General features: G+C 41.1%; 7 protein-coding genes across 7 annotated transcripts; 4 read left to right on the forward strand and 3 right to left on the reverse strand.

Annotated features, from left to right (window-relative positions):
* Positions 1–131: 131 nt before the first annotated feature.
* Positions 132–1,049, forward strand: I206_103613 (uncharacterized protein; the record flags this gene model as incomplete). Its single annotated transcript, XM_019153157.1, has 1 exon — positions 132–1,049. One exon carries the CDS (start codon positions 132–134, stop codon positions 1,047–1,049), a length of 918 nt encoding a protein of 305 aa, XP_019013318.1.
* A 214-nt stretch (positions 1,050–1,263) lies between these two features.
* On the reverse strand, positions 1,264–3,091 carry I206_103614 (uncharacterized protein; the record flags this gene model as incomplete). Its single annotated transcript, XM_019153156.1, has 8 exons — positions 1,264–1,512; positions 1,585–1,756; positions 1,854–2,042; positions 2,123–2,263; positions 2,326–2,405; positions 2,476–2,559; positions 2,626–2,757; positions 2,828–3,091. The coding sequence occupies 8 exons, from the start codon at positions 3,089–3,091 to the stop codon at positions 1,264–1,266; spliced, it is 1,311 nt and encodes a 436-aa protein (XP_019013317.1).
* Positions 3,092–3,571: 480 nt separating this feature from the next.
* I206_103615 (uncharacterized protein) lies at positions 3,572–4,610 on the forward strand (the record flags this gene model as incomplete). Its single annotated transcript, XM_019153155.1, has 4 exons — positions 3,572–3,617; positions 3,679–3,915; positions 3,989–4,054; positions 4,135–4,610. The coding sequence occupies 4 exons, from the start codon at positions 3,572–3,574 to the stop codon at positions 4,608–4,610; spliced, it is 825 nt and encodes a 274-aa protein (XP_019013316.1).
* A 137-nt stretch (positions 4,611–4,747) lies between these two features.
* I206_103616 (uncharacterized protein) lies at positions 4,748–7,988 on the reverse strand (the record flags this gene model as incomplete). The annotated part of the gene is made up of 9 exons (XM_019153154.1): positions 4,748–5,170; positions 5,250–5,328; positions 5,401–5,754; positions 5,819–5,948; positions 6,018–6,099; positions 6,155–6,260; positions 6,328–7,764; positions 7,818–7,840; positions 7,896–7,988. 9 exons carry the CDS (start codon positions 7,986–7,988, stop codon positions 4,748–4,750), a joined length of 2,727 nt encoding a protein of 908 aa, XP_019013315.1.
* A 490-nt stretch (positions 7,989–8,478) lies between these two features.
* On the forward strand, positions 8,479–10,477 carry I206_103617 (uncharacterized protein; the record flags this gene model as incomplete). Its single annotated transcript, XM_019153153.2, has 9 exons — positions 8,479–8,527; positions 8,597–8,629; positions 8,704–9,003; positions 9,075–9,244; positions 9,316–9,758; positions 9,842–10,126; positions 10,199–10,218; positions 10,305–10,371; positions 10,447–10,477. 9 exons carry the CDS (start codon positions 8,479–8,481, stop codon positions 10,475–10,477), a joined length of 1,398 nt encoding a protein of 465 aa, XP_019013314.2.
* Positions 10,478–10,772: 295 nt separating this feature from the next.
* I206_103618 (uncharacterized protein) lies at positions 10,773–15,219 on the reverse strand (the record flags this gene model as incomplete). The annotated part of the gene is made up of 12 exons (XM_019153152.1): positions 10,773–10,852; positions 10,918–10,976; positions 11,045–11,164; positions 11,277–11,529; positions 11,600–12,026; positions 12,090–12,776; positions 12,834–12,944; positions 13,004–14,191; positions 14,258–14,305; positions 14,356–14,862; positions 14,926–15,091; positions 15,158–15,219. 12 exons carry the CDS (start codon positions 15,217–15,219, stop codon positions 10,773–10,775), a joined length of 3,708 nt encoding a protein of 1,235 aa, XP_019013313.1.
* Positions 15,220–15,665: 446 nt separating this feature from the next.
* On the forward strand, positions 15,666–17,600 carry I206_103619 (uncharacterized protein; the record flags this gene model as incomplete). The annotated part of the gene is made up of 4 exons (XM_019153151.1): positions 15,666–16,165; positions 16,231–16,942; positions 17,011–17,331; positions 17,391–17,600. The coding sequence occupies 4 exons, from the start codon at positions 15,666–15,668 to the stop codon at positions 17,598–17,600; spliced, it is 1,743 nt and encodes a 580-aa protein (XP_019013312.1).
* Positions 17,601–19,269: the final 1,669 nt, after the last annotated feature.

Below are 19,269 nucleotides of genomic sequence, written 5' to 3' on the forward strand. Positions count from 1 at the left end.
AGACGTCTTTCTAATTCCATCTCTCTGTATTCATTCTTGCTATTTGTTCTTCAATCGTTTTGAGAACTTAGCCATAAACTATTAAAGCAAATATTTTTTACGATCAAATTCTTAATATAATATTAGCCATCATGGATTCAACCGCGACTTCCAAGATTCTTGACTCAACAAAACCACCTTACTACCAATCATACTTCCCAAAGAAATTGGTTGTAAAGTCAGATCCACCCTCTTCGTCAACAGACGTTCAAACTGAACCCTCCTTTTCCTCAATTGCACCAAATCTCATACCTGATCCTCAAGCCATTCCTCGATTTTCGCCGTCATTAAAACCCTTTTGGCCTATTGCCACTAATAATCTTTCTTCCCCTTCTTTCGATCCTAATCATTCTCCTTGTTATATTCCTGATAGTCCGCCAGATCTTAGTCCGGTTTGGCAGCCTATAAGTCCAAAAGTTGAGGAAACTCAACATAGTCCAATTTGGCAACCTGCCAGTCCAAGAACCAATTATTCGTATTCCGGACCATCTGCCAGTCCGGATAACCTTCTTTACCAATCTTCGCCTTCATCTACCTCCGTACAACCTTCGGTTCAGTCAGGATCACCTTTACTCTCTGAAAATCCGCCTCGGTACACACCGACCAATCTGATTAGGGCAAATCAACTCCCCTCCTATGCTCTAAAAAGCTCTATCCCATTGAACCTAAAAGGTAGACGAGCAATCAGTCAATATAGGTGTGGGTTAATCAAAGCAAGGTTCAATCATAAACCTTATCAAAGACCGGTCGGTACACCTTCCTCGATGTTATCAACCCCTTCATCTTCATCTTCATCTAAATCTACCAACCCATTTTCTACGCTCAATTCAGCTGTTCCTGGTGCTCAAAGTGCAAGAATTTATGCTCAAGCCATATCGCATCAGCTTCAGCAACAACGGCAAGAAAGGAAAGAAGGAATTGATTTTGAAAAGGTTAATTCTGATGTCCAAATTTTACTTGCCGCTGAATACATGCTTGCTGGCTATCATGCGGTAGAATCAAGCTGGTAGAAGTATTACAGATGGATTGCAAGTGGATATGGTTTGGCGAGAGCATTGGAGGAGATCAATAATTTGCAAAATGTTGCAACGGGCATTACGGGTTACTGTATATCTACTGCTTTACCATACCAAGCATAAATCATGCATGTTTCCAGATACATAAATTTCAATACATACAACAAAGATGCAGTTCCTCTAATTTCGTTTCTTGGTCAAGTCGCTTTCACCTCTTCAATCCAGCTACCAGACCTTGACTTTGTCCACTAGCTTGTCCTCCATACCCAGGCGTTATAGGATATCCCTGACCAGACATTCTAGAAGCACCTGGTGTAGGAGGTTGAGGTTGTCCACCTTGTTGTTGTTGAGGTGGTGGTTTCCTTTGTTGTTGCGTTTGTTGTGGAGGTTGATTAGATTTCTTATTTTGTTCTCGATTTTTCCAAGCTGATCGAATAGAATCTGATCTCGCTAATAACTGATGAGAACCAAAGAATCAACAGTAAGTAAAGTCTACTTCTGAATCTGGGAAATAGCCAAAATAGCTTACAGCATCAATTTCAACTCCATCTTCTATACTGACTAATATCTTGTCTACTATGCTCTTGTGATTACCATGATTTTTATCATCTCTTATTCTTAACATTTTCCAATATCCATTATCGGCATCCCACGTGACTTCGACTATACGATCATCGAGTTGTTCACCAGATTCTTTGAACCTGTTTTCGAGACAATAGAATCAGTACGAGAAGTTTTCCCAGCAGGAAAAGACCGGTAAATGTAATGATGAAGTTATGACCGAGTAAGTCCACTCACTTGTCCCATTCCTCATCTTCCATACCCATCATATCGAAGAAATCATACTCTTCGCCCCCTAACCAGGTATAGAGCAAGAATTCTGGCTTGGCATAGTAGTCAGGTTCATCGTGGTTTGCGCTTGAAGGTGGGAACCGTAATTCGAGCTTGAAGTCAATCGAATTTTCAGAAGGTGGTTTCCATTTCAGTCTATATACGAGCCAATGGACTGATTATCAGCTGTACTCGTTAAAGACTTATCAATGATGACGTTGAAAGAGCCCACTTACATCTTCTCATCGGTACCTGGTACGTATTCAGTTTCCACACAGGTAAAAATTAAACCATCGTGCCCATGCTGCAATTTCGGTATATGTACTTTCAAGACATGAGCTATATGATACGATAATTCCTGCTCTTTTGCAACCACTCTATAATGACAATCGTTGTGAGCTGACTTTTAAGGTAGCACATCAGTCACAGAGTAGCTCACTCAAATGGTAAAGCGTCTTTCCATTCTGGAAAATCCTGCAAAGACTTGTGAAATGGGGCTATTACCCATTCTTTCAACCTCTGAGTATGTCATTCAGAATCAGCTTCCACGATCATTGTTCTGATCTTCACTAGAATGAGAATGACATACACCATACCGCCTCAATAAAGGCTTCTTCATGATATTGTCTCCATTCAGTACTAAACAATCGAAGGCATAAAACCTTAATGTTTCCTATAGAGAAGTGAATCAGCTAATCGCTTGAGGTCAGAAGACAAAGAAGCAGCCGTGCAGACTAACAGATTTCGTTTTTGGATCTATATCAATAACCAATTCTCCATCTAATATAGTTTCGCCTAAAGGATTTCCACGATTTTCCCAATGAGGGAAATGTAAATCTTGTACACTAAAATATCTTTCTTTTCTATCAATCTAAAGCCAAAAGCGATCATAAGCATAAATCATGTATTTTACAACAGATTGTTTGGAAGAGATTACTTACGAGCCAAGCTTCTTGATTACCTGTCATTCCGTTCATGACTATAAAAACTAAAATTCTAACTCCATCAGATTTTTCACATACCCAAAAATCCTTTGTTTCTAATAATTCAAGTGAAGAAGATTGAAAAGAAACAGGTTGTGAACCTGGAAATTTTGGTTGATTAAGTCCACATAAATCTGCTACTCTTTGTGATAAGAATGATTTTATAGTTTGATCTGTTAATTCCTGTCCAGGTATATTAGGTATAGGTGAATGAGCAGGCATGATATTAAATTTGATATTTATCTGGATTGGACTATAAAGTAGTTGAGTAGATGACCAGATTCAGTCAAATTCGCCGCCTCCCTCAACGAGCGCAATGATTTTGTAGCTGCAGAGTACTACAGAGGAGAGTTGATGTATATGTGATCTATTTAATGTATCTAAGAAGGTAATAAGTCGGACTAATCTCTATTCATTCGCTTTGCTATCTTTCACCGTGCACAACAAAGGCAAAGTCAACAATTTGATCCCGCTCGGTACCTTATCCAGCTCCGCCGGAAGCGGAGGTAGCCGTTTCACTGAATCCCGATGACGATGGGAAGGTCTACGGTGACGTCGAGCCAGATGTAGATAGCATTCTTAGTATCACTTTCATTCATATAACTTGTCTTTCACCCTACAGCTTTGTCGCAGACAAGTCAGATCCAGCCTATAATATCTGTCGCATTCAGCTTATAACAATACAAATCAGTACCCGCCAATATGCCTTTACGAGAAGCCGATCTTTCAGCTACACCAATCGACGATGGTAAGATAATTCTCAATCTCACTTTTTCATAATTGACTGATTCTGAATACTTTCTTAACAGGATCCTTCATCCCTTCAGAAGCAGAAGCATCTACAAGACGAGATCCAAATGACCGTTCATATCAACCTCGATCTCCTCAACCTAAATTAGTTTTATTTGATCCTAGATCAGGTGAACAAGAAACGATCGATTTAGGTTCAGCAAGTAGTATTTTAACTTTGGAAGATTATAAAAGGTTAAATAGACGTACAACTGAAAGAGGTATGATTACTGGTATATTAGGAGGTGGTGTTCTTAGTCAGTACATTTCACTCTCTCCATCTAAATTCATTGAGATCAGTACTAACGTAAGTATATTGAAACGATATAGCTTATTTGGTTAGAAGATTTATGCCTAAAACACCTTCAAGAAATGCTTTATCTCTTACTTTCTTATGTGAGATTTTCTTTTTTCTTTTCTCTCAATTTGTGTCTGCAATAATAAAGTCAGTTAACTGATGTTGAAAATTTCAACAGTCTCATCTGCATTTATATCATTTTCAACTTCTAGAGCATTATTAGTTTCAGAAATCTTAAAAATTAGAGCTTTAGCTCGTTCAAAAGCATTATCAAATGGTGAAATGTTAGATAATTCTCCACCTTCTGATCCAATGTTTTCAAATTCCAATTCATTAAATTCAGATAAATTCGGTTCTTTCAATACTAATAATAGTGGTAATGGAAATTCACCAAAAGATTTAAATTCACCTGAAAATCAATCTCGTTCACAATCTACTTCTGGATATATACCACCAAAATATGATACGGATAATTCAAAATTGTATGATAAAGATAGTAATTTACAAGATGAATTAGCTAAATTAGGTAAATTACCTAAAATTCAACAACAACGTACTAGATTTCCAAAAGGTCGTGGATTAGAAGGTGAAGTTGAAGAAGAAAATGAAATGAGAGATCCATATGCTACGCCAGGACAACCAAGATTGGGTTAAACTATCTTTTAATAGGATAAGAAAAGGTAAAGGAGTTATTGTAAAGACCATACAGATATTTATGAAGTGACAATGCATCATTTGCTTTTGGTAAATTCAACATAGAACACAAAGCGTAGCTGTATACTGAATTTTCATCACTCCTTCTCTCCTTCTGATTCACTCAAATCATCATTGCTACCCAGATCCACGCTTCTCGTCAAAGACCCATACTTCCCCTTATTGTCTTGACTCCTACGTATAGTTCGTAACGGACTAGGACTAAGTAAAGTATTGATTTTGAGTGGACTTTGGTCCGCTTGAGTACTACCAGGTGACATTGATCTTGTATATGGTTCTCTTTCTCTATCACCCCAAGCACTAGAAGAAGTTCGACTCCATCCACCATTACTACCTATAAAAGTGGGTGTAGCAGATCTATAAGATACATTCCGTGAAGTCATCCTACTTATTGCAGGAGGTTGAGGTAAATTAGGTGAAGAAAGGGTTAATAATAGATTTTTTAAGTTTGGCAAAGTATGACGAAGATCAAGTAAACGTATTGATGATTCTTGCATCAGCTAAATTTTGTTTGATCAGCTTCTATCTCATACACATAATTTCCGATTTCATCTAGATATGAGTACACTTAGAACGTACCATTTCAATATTTTTGTTCAACAAGAAAACAGCATATTCAAATCTGAACCTTTCGACACCCTTGGAGTATAACGGGAATCTGTAAGAACCATAGTTTCATTAGGAACTCTGCTCAGATTCGGATCTGAAAGATAAAGGAAAGATTACTAACGATCTAAGCCCTTGCATGACACCTGTACCATCTCTAACACTACTCCTCGAGCCCGCACAAGTGATAGCATACGGTAAACCACCAGTTGCTCCTCCGAGATTACCTAAAATCTGTACTGTAAGAGCGACATATCCGAGAGCAGCAGCAGTAGTCTTTTCGTCAACTCTGAATTCTGACATTGTCAGCGGAGGAGCTGGGTCTTTCGTGCCAATTGGTATAGGTAAAGGGACCCCCAAGATCGTATAGAGCAATTGCGATGGATCGAGAGGTTGTATAGGAAACAAATTGTCAAGACTTTGAACATGGTGGGCACGTAAAAGGTGAATTTGAGGTAGCAGAGACAAGCGTTCGGCCCTGGATAAGGAGTCAGCGTTGTTCGAGATCGGAGAAAGTTAGTACAGAAAAAGGCGATGCTTACTCGATTTTACCTATCTCATCCTCTAAATCTCTACCTCTACCTCGACGTAGCTCATCCGCTTCTTCAGCGCCATCAAGGTGGTTTCGTCTGATTTCGATATCTTGCTCTTTCAATGTCGAACGTGCTTGAGCTATGATTGGAGTGGACCATCAGCAAACCTTTTCCTTACACTGACAGGAGGTGTAGAAGATAGACTTACTTTCCCGAGTAAGTTTTTCGACATCGGCAATCTTCGAACGGAACCAGTCAATCCGTGATCGTTTTTCCGAGATTTCTCTCCGCTAAAATTCTCAACGATCAATCGATGCCGCATTCAGTCACCGTGCTGGAACTCACAAGACCTCTCCAATCTTCATCTGCAATTAGCAGCTTATCGACTTTGAGACGTACATCTTCTATGCTTCTTTGCGTATCAGCTATGACAGCTTGCAAGTTGATCAAGCTATAACAAATTCCAGTTAGTTAATGAATCTCCGTAGGCGGAAATTGCGATCGAGGAAATAACTGACTGATGTAATCCACCAAATGTGACACCTTTCTTCATCCGAGTCTCTCTCAGACTTCTTTCCATAACACCTATCCCCCTTTGTGACTCTTCTCCACTTTCTAGCTCGGACGTGGACGGTACATGATATGTTTCTTTTGGATTTAACGACAAGGTAAACTCAATTCCATTACTGTTAGCAGTTGAAGGACCCCTTCTCAATTCTTTGAGATCTAATAATCCACCAATACCATCCATTAATTTCCATTCTCCAGAAGGAAGTTGAATCCAAACTTCCATTACGAATTGATTTTGTGCACATTGAGCAGGTGTAAGCCAATTTGCGAAATCATTCGATTCTAAACCTTGAAATCTCGGATTTGTAGAAGGTGTATGGATTGGTGAGATGTAGAATGGTATTTCAGTTTCAGGTTTCGATTCAGACCTCACAATTTGCTTATCCAAGCTTTCCTTATTCTCTTGAGCGTCATTCAAGTTTGTTTCGGACCCTTGAACATCTTTAGTGTTATCAGACTTGATGGTTGTTTGAGAAGGTATATTTTCGGCATGAGCGAAATGATGAGATATACTCAAGCTAGCTTTGGATTTTCCAAGCATATTCGGTCTCATTGAAGCAGGTGGAGAGCGTACGATTGAGTGCAAGGAAGAAGTGTCGCTTAATCGGGAAGTGGATCTACCTAAAGAATATCCTTGGGTAATATCGATACCATTCCCATTAGGTTTATTAGGTGAAGTCAAGGAGACCGTTCTCGAGCGTGGTGGAGTACTTTGAAGTAAAGATGAATGGGATGAAGAATTCGATATAGTATGTCGTAGTGTTGGTTTGATAGGTGTATTTGGCAGAGAATTGGTATTTGTGTATATTGAGTTTGACGACGTTTTTCTCGAGACCTTTCGCATATTATGACCATTCAACCTCAAATCTCTCTCGTCGCTCTTTGTCCTTCTCCTCAGTTCCTCGTCTCCTTCCTCTTCTAGAGCGCTAATCGTGGGCGGGTAAGGCTTTTGTGGGAATTTCAAAGCTACAAAGCATCTTAGAGGTTTTCGTTCTTGCTTTATAGCTTGCACTTCGTTATCTCGACTTTCTATCCTATCTAATGGTGAAGTGACATGATCATGTTCTAATGCTTCACCAGCTAAAGTGGGTGCTCTAGGTCTTGTTAATCTATTTCGCGACTGGGTGTGATGGATTGACACTGTCGGAGATGTGGGTTCGATAGGTCGAGCAGTCGATGTAGAAGACGAACGTTCTCTTTTATCAAATTCGATTGACCGCCTAGGAAACGGATATGATAATGTTGAAGAATTACTCATACGTCTTCGGGAGCTCTCACCGAGTGATGGGGAAGGGAGTGCTTGGACATCATCATGGGATTGCGATGGGACTAGCTTGGATGCGTATAAGAGTGATTCAGGAAGTGTTAACTGGTGAATTCGGATCCTACAATAACCATTCAGCATTTATCCGTCTCGAATATGTTTTCCTCGGCTCACCCTGTTATATGGCGTATCCGAGGCTTGATACGTTTGTCGTCAGCTCTTGCTGATATGGTCCCGATCAGTTGAGCTCACTGTGTCATAAGGCAGCCATCTTTCCTCCGCAGATATGGTACTACGTCCAGCGTCATTCTCTGCGACGTTCTCGGAAACATCTTGTCTGCTCATTTCATTGTTCGTTTTCGGCTGACCCTATGCTTTGATGCCTCTTGTGGGCGTTCAGAGAAGGTCTTAAGATGCAGACTAAGGAAGGAGACAGGCTATGCACAAAGAGACAAGGAAGTAAAAGCGGTCAAAGACTGAAATGGAGGAATAACGTGGAGAAGGGGTAGGCGTGTTTTTGGTCTTTGCGTCATTATTATGAAATAGATCGTCAATATCAACATTCCGACTATCCTTCTTGACTTCTCCCTCATTCATGAGTCGAATCACTCGGATTTCAAGTGATATATAGGGTGCATGATCCTATTTTGACTATAAACATATTTTCCATTCGTTGATTGTTTTCAAGACGGATTCGATACATACTCATAATCAGTACACCGCCAAGAATAGCCCGACGGTCAAAGCTGAATAAGCGTTTTCTGTGATATCTACGATATACAACATTACGATTCGATTCATTCATTCAACGTATAGCTAAAGCTCAAACAAATAAATGGAATCTCAACGTCCAGCTAGGATACCACCTCCTGGTTTACCCATACGTGAGCCATATTGATCTAATCTTCGTTCAGCTACCATCGATGTCTCGTTGACAATGAACGGATATACAGTATCAGGCCCGCCACCAGTAATAGAATCTTCCAGTAAGTCTGGATAGCCTCTCGCCTTGAGATGATTATGATATGATCATCAGAGATACGCTGATAGGATTCTGTAGCTTGCAGACAATGTAATAAAGAATTCAATTTCATTTTCCGTCGAAAACACGTATGCGGTCATTGCGGTTATGAATATTGTTCGAATTGTATTTCAGATGGTCAAGCTTTGATGCCTCGTAAAGCTGGACAAGGATCTTCTTCTCTTTCGTCTACCTCTTCAAACAATGGTCCAGGAAGCATATTTAATGAGATTAAAGCAGGTCTGAAGGAAGGACTTGGTTTAGATGAGAAGAGTAATAATGCTGGAAGTGGATATGAAGTTGAAAGTGTCTGTTTACCTTGTTTGAGCATGTTACAGGGTAAGTAATCAGATCATAGTCATTACAGCTTGGAACTGCTTGTATTGATCATTTTCACCTTCGCTGCATAGTCACCGCTGCGAACCTGACACAACTGAGAGCGTTACCGATCAAACGACTGAAAGAATACTTGGCGGCATATAATATACCTTGTGTCGGACCAAAGGAGAAAGAAGACTTCGTTCAAGCTGTTATAAGAGCTAGAAATCCATCAACCGGTTGCCTATCGCATGAAGCAGAGGTGAGTGCTCTATCGTTCAAACAGGTGCAAAGATTGTTTGGAATTGATTGTGTCATGCTTCTTTTCTGTAGAGCTTTTATAGACGACGATCAGTACCTAAATTCGGTCAAACCCCACAAACACCTACAACGAATTCTCGACCTCGTCCTCAACCTCCTCAAACTCAAGCTAGACCACCGCAACAACAATACTATGCTCGTCCACCACCACCTCAAGGATACTACGCTCGACCTCCGCCGACTCAACAACAATACAGACCACCTCCACCTGCAGCTCGATCCAATCCTACACCTCCACGACCTGCTCAACCTACTCCTCGACCAGCTCAAGCTAGACCCACTTCAAGTGTACCGAAACCTCAAGCATCACCAGCACCTCCTCCTCCACCTGTACCTACAATTTTATCTCTAGTCAGTCTACCTAAATCGTATCTTGCTTCACTTAGTATAGGAACTTTGAAAGCGATCTTATACGAAAACCACGTTAGAGTAGATTTCAAGCAAGTTTTAGAAAAGTAAGTGTATTATATATAATCCTGTTAACAGTTTTTGGATCGCTGAAATCAAGCTGATTAAATTGATAATTTTGTTGGCTCAGAGAACAACTTATAGATCGAGTTAATGAATTAATAATTGATGAAAGGAAAAGATTAGAAAGACAACGTATAGAAGAAGAACGTTTAGCTAATGGAACATTAAATATTCCTGTACCCAATGGAAATGGTGTACATGACATCAAAGATAATCTTGAAAATGAAGAAGGAGGTGTAGAAGTTGAAAGTTCGAATAAAAAAATACCTACTGGACCTCCACCTGAAATTGATAGAGGTTTATGTGTGGTTTGTCAAGATGAAGAAGCGACTTTAGCAGTAGTTGATTGCGGGTGAGTTTATATTTCTTCGAATAATGTAGTCCTCAGAGATTAATGCTAATTACCGTTGTTAATTGAAAATAGGCATTTATGTATGTGTGCAGGTAAGTTTTCCGTTCTTGTTTTGCCTTTCAACTTTTGTTTTTGAAAGACTCCATCGGACAAAGCTAATATTATTAATGCTTTTCAGCTTGCTCAGATTTAATTATGGCTACAAGTCAAGAATGTCCTTTATGCAGAACAAGAATCGTCACCTCGTAAGTTCAGTTCCACAAATATCAATGTAAACCAGCCAAGGATCTCAGATAATTGACTATATAATTTGACTTTAGTCAACGTCTCATTCGAATATATAGAACTTGATAAGTCTTGACTTGTTTTATATCTTGTTTCATTGCATAAGTGGACAAATCCAACTGAATGATTAAGAAATGTATAATCTGCATATAGAATAACAATAAATCATTGATTAGATAGCAATTAGAAGTAACATATGCAATGCATCAATTCCAAATCATCAACCGTCTAATCATTACAAGATCATTCATATATATGCTTAAGTATATTTTCCTCTCTGCTATCTGAAGAAGGATGAGTTGCATTTCTAGGTTTGACTGAGGGGCAAGTCGAACCAAGTTAGGCATGAAGAGTTCTGATTCTATGCTACACCTTGTTCAGTCTTCATTTTCTTTATTATTGCCCAATCTCCCATTTCTACTTGATCTCGGAAGGTTGTTTCTATGAAAAACACACAGCGTTCAGTTTAGGAAGCTTTTTGATAATAAGGTTCTGAAAGGACTTACTCAGTGTATCTATACTTTGTCTAGTAATCAATGAAACAACTTCATCATGTTCATCGAAACTATTATGCGCGAGTATCGTAAGCTCTCAACTCGGACTGCAATATTAGCTGAAATTCATCCTACTCACTGTCTGTTAAACATCCTTGCAGTTTGATAAGGTGCTCTTTCAATCTTGACAGCAACACCAGCACCAACTTGAGATTTCTTAACAATTGTGAATGGTTTATGGTTGATCTCAAGAGATGTTCTATGAATGGATTCTATTCGTCAGTATACAGATTCACATAAAATTGAAAAATTAAAGTATTTTCCAAGAGCGAAAAAAGGATGAAAATAGAAGTTGTTCGGAAATCACTTACATCTTACCAAGGGTTATAATTTCCCTCTTTCCAGTTGCTTTATCAAGTTTGACAACTCCAACAGGCGTACCAACTCTCATTGAACCTTCAATAATATCACAACCAAGGATAATCGGATCACGATGTGCGAAGGCTTTCAAGATCTTCATTCTTACTGGCCAAACAGCATTTGGTGCAGCTTCTTTTCTTCTTGATTCTTGTACTTCTGCCATATATTTTTGGAAAGCATCGAACAAATGATAAATAACCATAGCTGACAATCCTCAAATCAGCTCAAAAAGATGTGAAATAAAAAAAGGCAAAGGGCTCCAACCTAAACTCACAACTAAATACTTTCATTCCAGCTTTTTTAGCTAATTCTTCAGCTTCTTTTTCAATTGTAACATCGAAAGCCATGATAACAGCGTATTCAGGTGCTCTATCAAGCATAATACCAGCCTTTACAATCGTTGATTTGTACACAGGTCCGATACCAAAGTTGAATACAGGAATTTTCATTTGTTGTAAGAAAGTCAATAAAGCTTCTAATGAACCTAAAGTTGAAGCTTGTACCCAGACACCCTTTCCACTTTTAGTTACAAATTTAGCTAATGAAGAAAGATCATCCATTGCCATATCTTTATAAGCTTCAACTTCGTCTTCATCATGTGCTACATATAATTTAGCACCTGCGATTGCTTTTTCAAGACCTGGAGCAGAAATCTTTACACCTAAAGCTGCTTTGACTTCTTTGTTATGTATATAAGCGGACTATTTTCGCACCATATCAGTCGATCACTCCTTTTCCAAGCTGCAACAACACCACCTGCTTACCTTGATTCGCAATTCTCGAAGTGGTTGAGGTGTCAAGAGTGCTCTAACATTGGTGACGATTGGACCATCCGAACCACACAATACAATCTTATCACCTTCTTTCATCACGCCGTTACTCAAGATGACATCGATTGTCGTACCGAGACCTTCTATGATCTTGACTTCTAAGATGGTACATTCCAATTCGGAGATGTACATCAAATTGGCATTCATTCGTTCTTGAGTAAGTTTGACCAATAGTAAAAGCATATCGGGTATACCTTCACCCGTTATAGCTGAGGTAGGGACCAAAGATATATTTCTACCCAAGTTTTTGTTTTCATCGAACAATTCAGCGTTGAATCCTTGTTCCGCGAAAGCGAGTTTAGCAGCTTTGACTCGATCTTCAAATTCACTCTTGACAAATGCCTTTTGAGAATTGAGGGTTTCTCTGAAACCGGCATTCTTCTTTGCTTCCCAACCGTACATCCTATCAATCTTGTTCAAGGCCACAATGAAGGGTGTTTTACCTTTCTTGAGCAAATTGATCGATTCAATAGTCTGAGGCTCGAGACCTTGGGTGATATCTACTACCAAAATAGCGATGTTACACAATGAGGAACCTCTCGTACGTAAGTTGGAGAACGATTCGTGTCCTGGAGTGTCGATAATGAGTAAACCGGGGATCTTGACGTCTGTGGCATTGTCCTGTATCGAGTTCCCAGCTTTAGTGTTGGTTCTATTGTGAGCAAAATACAGACTCACGGGATTGACGACTGCTGTCTTCTCCACGATAGCAGATTTAGGGAAGAAGGTAGCACCAATTTGTTGAGTGATACCACCAGCTTCACCTTCCGCAACAGAGGTCTGTCGAATCTGACACAGGCAATATGATCAGCAATGTACCATCGAAGAAAGATATGAATACAGCTTACCTGATCCAGCAACTTGGTCTTACCATGATCTACATGACCTAAGATACAGCAAATAGGAGATCGCAAATCTTCCTTGGACCCCGCAGCTTGAGCAGCTTGTTTCCTCTTCTCAATCTTCTCCAAGGCTAAGGCTTTTCTAGCAGTGGCTTCATCTTCAGAATCAGACTCGTCGTCGGAGTCATCATCGTCATCAGAGTCGGTCTCTTCTTCTGACGATTCTTCTTCGGATGATGACTCTTCAACAGGTGCTGGCTTTCCGTTAGCCTTAGGTGCTGCTTTGGCATCGGCAGGGGAAGCGGAAGGGGGAGCAGCAGGAGCAGGAACAGCAGCGGGTGACGGTTTGGCAGCGGGAGTGGATGATTTGGTGGTAGGAGCAGGTGCGGGAGTTTCGTCATCTGACGATTTATCCCAATCGTCTTCTGATTCTTCCACTTTGAGCTTATCAACCCCAGCAACAACTTTCTCGACTTCGTCTTCCGATTTGTCCCAATCGTCGTCGCTTTCTTCTTTAGCGGCAGTTGCAGGCTCTGATTTCTGTTCAACTGGTGCTGGCGCAGGCGCAGGGGATGCAGGTTCCGGAGGTGGTGTAGCGGTTTCTTTTGGTTTTTGTTGCTGTTGCTTCTTTCTGTTACCATAAACTACTTTCTTCTTGGCTTCCGGGGCAGGTGCACCATCTTGAAGCCCAGCGACCATCATACCTGAAGCTAACATCGCTTGTTTTCTTGCTTCGGCAGCAGCTCTTTCTTTCTTCTGCGCAGGTGTTAATGCTCGACCTTCAGCTTTAGCTTTGGCGGCCTTCTCCTTCTCCTTTGCCTTCTTAGCTGCTTTGGCTTCGGCGATTCTAGCCTCTTCTTCCGCTATCCTCTTATCTTCCTCTTCTATAGCCCGCAGTCTCTCCTCTTCCGCTCGTTTAGCTTCTTCTTCGAGCTTTTTCTTCTCCTCCATAGCTGCTTGCATGGCTGCGATATGAGCAGGTACCTTCTTTCCTTTAGCTGCTGCTACCGGTTCAGGGGCCTTAGCAGCAGGCTTCTTCTTTTTCTTCTTCTTCTTATCTCCACCTCCAGCCTCCTCATCCCCTTCATCTTCTTCAGCTTCAGCAGCAGGTTCGGGAGCGGATGGTGTGGTCTCTTCAGCGGCGGGCGTAGGAGCTGTGACCTTTTTGGCAGCAGCTTGAGCTTTCTTTTTTGCCTATTTTACGATAAAGATTTCAGCTGATCGCCCCACTACCTTCTATTTCATGACGACTGGGCTTACCTTCTCTTTCTCCTTTTTTAGTTTCTCCTTTTGGGCTTTTGTCAAGATCTGACATAGGTGTCAGCTAGTGATTTGCGTCTCATAGCTGACTAGCTCACTTTTGGTCCGTCATCTCCAGCTTCATCATCATCCTCACCAGCAGCAGCAGGTTCTGATTCGGCGACAGGGGCGGGTTCAGCAGCTTTAGCAGCTTCCTCAGCAGCCCTACGTTCGGCAGCTGCTTTCTCCAGAATAGCGTCTAAATCCTCTTCTTCCTCGTCTAGTACTTTCTTTCCCTTTTTGCCTTTTTTGCCCTTTTTGGGCTTCACATCCTCTTCTGGCCACTCATCGTCTGGATTCACCGCTGTACCAGGTTCTTCCGTTGCCGGGGCTGGTTCCGCCATATCTTCATCTTCGTCAACCACGTTATTCTTCTTTTTGCTCTTCTTGTCCTTCTTGCCTTTCTTTGGCTTGACATCATCTTCTGGCCACTCATCGTCAAGATTTGGTTTTGTATCCACCTCGGCGGATTGAGATGGTTCTTCTTCGTCATCATCAAAGTCATACTTTTGCTTCTTGTTCTTCTTCTTATCTTTCTTCTTGGCAGCATTTGCAGCAATCATAGCCTGAAAGTATGGCTGTAAGCTATCGAAGATACACAATCATATCCATACGATGAAATAACTTACCATCAAATCGCCACCTTCGTCATCATCATCTACAGCATCACCGTCATCCAGTAAATCAAACACACCACCTGTCTTCTTGCCTTTTCCTGATTTAGCAGGCTGTGGTATATCCTCTGCATCACTACCAGCAAGTGGTGTACTTGCTAACGCAGCTTCCTTTTTCTCCCTATTGATATCAATGTATTTCGATCAGCCCTCCAGCTGCAGGTGATTAATCAGACCGGGAACATACCAAAATTCTTCATCATCTTGGTTCTTCTTTCCACCTTTTTTAGCTCCTTTCTTAGGGGGCATGTCGACTGTTTTTTCCTCTGGTCCGATATATTAGTATGGCTAGCAAGCGATAGTTCGTGCCCTATGTGATAAGCAAAGCGGGCCTTTTGGTATAAGGCAAGGTAAAGTAGCTCAGTAGATTGATAAAAGTGTCACTGTACGGAAAAGTCCAGGTTCAAGGATGATGAACTGGGTGGCGGAGTTTAATCAATCCTTCCTTTAATTTTGTGATTGAAATATGGGACATTACGTAACAAGAGACCGGCGGTGAGTAGCCGAATTCGTTAGACGTGTTTTGACCTTTTAACGCGATATTTCTTGGATTTGTTGGTTTATTTTGGTTTCCTTTGTCAATATACGCTTCATGGTTAACTGCCTTTTCCTCAATAGCTTCTTCTCTTGCTTCTGGTCTGGTTCTATCGTGCGAAGTTTCGGTGGTAATATCTCAATAATTAGCTGACATCAGAATGTCATCATATCCACCTGGACCAAGCTCCGACTCTATTCCAGCAGAAGATTACGAATTGCCTGATCTCGAAGCTGGACCTTCGAAACGACGGCCTTCCAACTCGGCTCCCAAGGCACGTACATTGACACTCCATCCATCTAGCTCCACAGCCAATCTTTTATTCTCAGCTCCAAATGCAAGTCTGCCCACACCGAAACGGAGACATGCTAGAACACGTTCGTACCCCGATTCTCCCGAGGACGCAATGACTCCTCGGCGTCTACATCGGGATGCGTTTCTAAGTGAAGAAGATCAAAGGATAAACGATACAGAAGAAGTCAGATTACCAGATTTTGGTCATATTCTAGGTTTCAACGATGAAGGAGAAGATCATTTTGCTATCGCTCAAGGTATGAGGACAAGGTGGAAGAGAAAACTATATTTGCTGTTGGAAGAACCGAACAGTGGAAGAGAAGCGTTCTTCATACATATTGGAGTCACGGGGACCATAATTTTCAGGTTTGTCATTGGTTACTCTAGTCCCATTCTCGAAGGATACGCAGCTGATGTATGCTGCACAACAGTGCAATACTTACGACATTATCCACTTTACCAGCATTTCATACGGATCCAGGTTCTACTCGGGTCCTCTTTGGCCTTGACACGTTCATAGTGATTCTTTTCACTATTGAATATCTCGCTCGTTCCTTGGCGCATTCAGATAGTTGGTCAATGTATTATAATTGGTCAACATCCTTCTTCGCTGTATTAGACGTTATAGCAATATTACCATATTACATAGAAGTTGCCCAAAATGAAGATACCTCAATTTTATTTCGATTCTCAATTTTAAGGACATTCAGATTACTACGAGTTTTTAGAGCTTTCAAATATCAAAATCAAATGTTACTTACTATAGAAGTCATGTATGTAGCTGTACGAAGATCGAAAGACGCTTTATTGGCATTATCATTCTTCATCCTTTTAGTATTAATCTTATCCTCAACTTTACTTTATTTCGCAGAAAGAGGAACATGGGATAATCAATTAGGAGCATTCATAGATTCTGATGGTGAACCAAGTCAATTCGATTCTATACCTAAAACAGCCTGGTTCTCATTAGTCACAATGTCAACAGTTGGATATGGAGAAATTACCCCAAAATCATTCATGGGCAAGCTTATCACTGTACCACTCTTGATGTTTGGATTACTCTTGATTGCTTTACCGAGTTTCGTTCTGGGGAGGAACTTTGCCATCGTGTTTGATGCTATGACTAGCAAAGTACCTAAGCCTGTAAGTTGCCTCTGATCCTTGCGAATTAGGTCATCCCGGCTGCTTGTGCTGATATCCCAATCACTCAGCCGTCAAACATGACTTCACCTCGGGAGTCATTGGAAGTTCCACCGCCGCCAACATCATTAACTCAGGAAACCCAATCAATACCACTGTTAACGAATCTTTCTAGCACATCTACACCTACAGGACCCCTATCTGCGCCTCCGAGTCGAAGTAGAGCTGTATCTCCATTACCTACTTCTGGAAATATGATACCTTCTTCATCAGCATCTTCCGCAAGAGGTATCAATAATTTACCTAGAATGTGGGATGGTGGTGACATGCTACAATCATCGACTATGTCGAAGGGAGATTTGACAAACGTCAAATTGGCAAAAAATCAATTCGTCAGTCGTCTCTTGATGCTTTAATGACGGGAATGCAGCTGATGATGACTATATTGCAGGTTCTACTGGAACAAATTGATAATCTCCGTAAGACTATTGATAGGCAAGGCGATCTTTTAGCTCGTTTAGCCGCTGCTCTGGACGGTAAAGAATCGCGTAGTCGGTCGAGAACCACGCGAGTGGAAAACCACGGGGAAGTGAGAAAACACGATATTGATGAGAAAGGTCAATTCGCATTGGGTGAGAGCGATGAAGAAGGCGACCGATAGATATCGCCATCATTCATAAAAACCATGTTATGAAAATGCATTGGGTGTACTAATTAACGAGTGAGATTAGCCGTCTTGAGTCGACTCTCACATCGCTGCACTCAACCTTGGGATCCTTTCTGTCGGCGCTCAGATACGCTCATGATTTCCGAACTGTCTAAGACAAAGTTGTCCAAGAAAATGCCATAAGAGTGTACACAAGCTAGCGTTTAGTAACCTTTCGGCACGGCACGCTTATCAGAGATATGTGAGGAAAGCGGCTCCCATGCTCTGACGTTGACAAAATTGTGCACTCGGCTGTAGGAGGTAGGTCATCGACTAACAGACGCTGCAACAGTTCACATGCTGACCGAAACTCACGGAGTCCATAGTGGTCTTATTGAACACCAAATGTTCACGGCAAGATTTGTGCAAAAGTCACTTGCGTGTCCTCATATTCATTTTCAGAAATATATGCGATAAATACATGGAAATATACTGTACTGAAAGCAAACACGTAGCCCAACGTTAGAGTATAAGGCAATTCGTCATAATGATTGACCCGCCGCCTGAAAAAACTCCTTTCGACTTATGGTCATAGGGTACCGGGTGGTAACCACCGTACAACAGATGGTTCGCTATGCTCATCATGCGCAATCAGTCCAGGATGGCAGACTGGGAAAAACAAGACTATATTCGCTTACTCGTCACATATGCTTCTTAGGACTTCCTGAAATCGCGGATTGTTCGTATGATAATCAGGAATGTTCCAAGTTTCGTCTTCCGCCTATAACTTACTAAACAGTAGAGCAAAATTCCAGACTGAGCGTTTACAAGATCCGTGGAAGGAGAAGGTAGACGAACATACTCATTTCGTCATAATACGCTAGCACGGCCCTAAGGACGTCATAGATAAGGCAGAACGGAGATACATAGTCTAGAACCATAAATATATATATATATCTAGAACACAGTATCTAAGATACTATTACTCTCTCCAGAAGTTGTATATCTTGTGAACTTTGTCTTGTACTCTACTTAGCAACTCTCGTACTCGCTTTCCGCTCCTGCTCAGAGGCATATCGAATCATCGTCTCGACCTATCATCACACTGTGATGTAGAGGATATTGATAAGGATGGAGAGCAGTTATGCTGACAGACTAGCCTCTCTTATATCTTTCAGAGCTTATCAGGTTGCTAGGTATCGTCGAGTCAAGTAGAAGCTGATGGTAATGTCAAACAAAGGATGTATGCTATGTACACGGCACGTCATCAGGAAGACTGTCTGTGGTTTGTCACGGTTTCCAATACTGTGACAAGCTATTCACCAGTACGTCATTTCACAAGAAAGGATGTTATGGTGTAACGAAAACAGAGTGGAGACGAGGGCGGAAATGACATATCTTTAACGCCTAGATGGTGAGAATGGATAGTCCTTGACGTCATGGTTCAGTTCGGCTAGAAGCCATTAATTACAGCTTAGTCCAGACTCTTTCAAGCTAGGGCTAGACGATGACACACAACAGTCGTCTGATAGAATCCTAGGACAGGATGGAAGGACACCAAACTCATCATTTCATAAAATTTCGAATCTGCCTCATCTTCGTTCATATTGTTCAAAATGCGTCATTTTATACTTTTTGATTGTATCAAACCGTGTGAAGGCAGATGAGGGAAGTGGTCTCCTTT

This window comes from Kwoniella pini, chromosome 4 (genome assembly GCF_000512605.2).
Source record: "Kwoniella pini CBS 10737 chromosome 4, complete sequence".
Taxonomy (NCBI): domain Eukaryota; kingdom Fungi; phylum Basidiomycota; class Tremellomycetes; order Tremellales; family Cryptococcaceae; genus Kwoniella; species Kwoniella pini.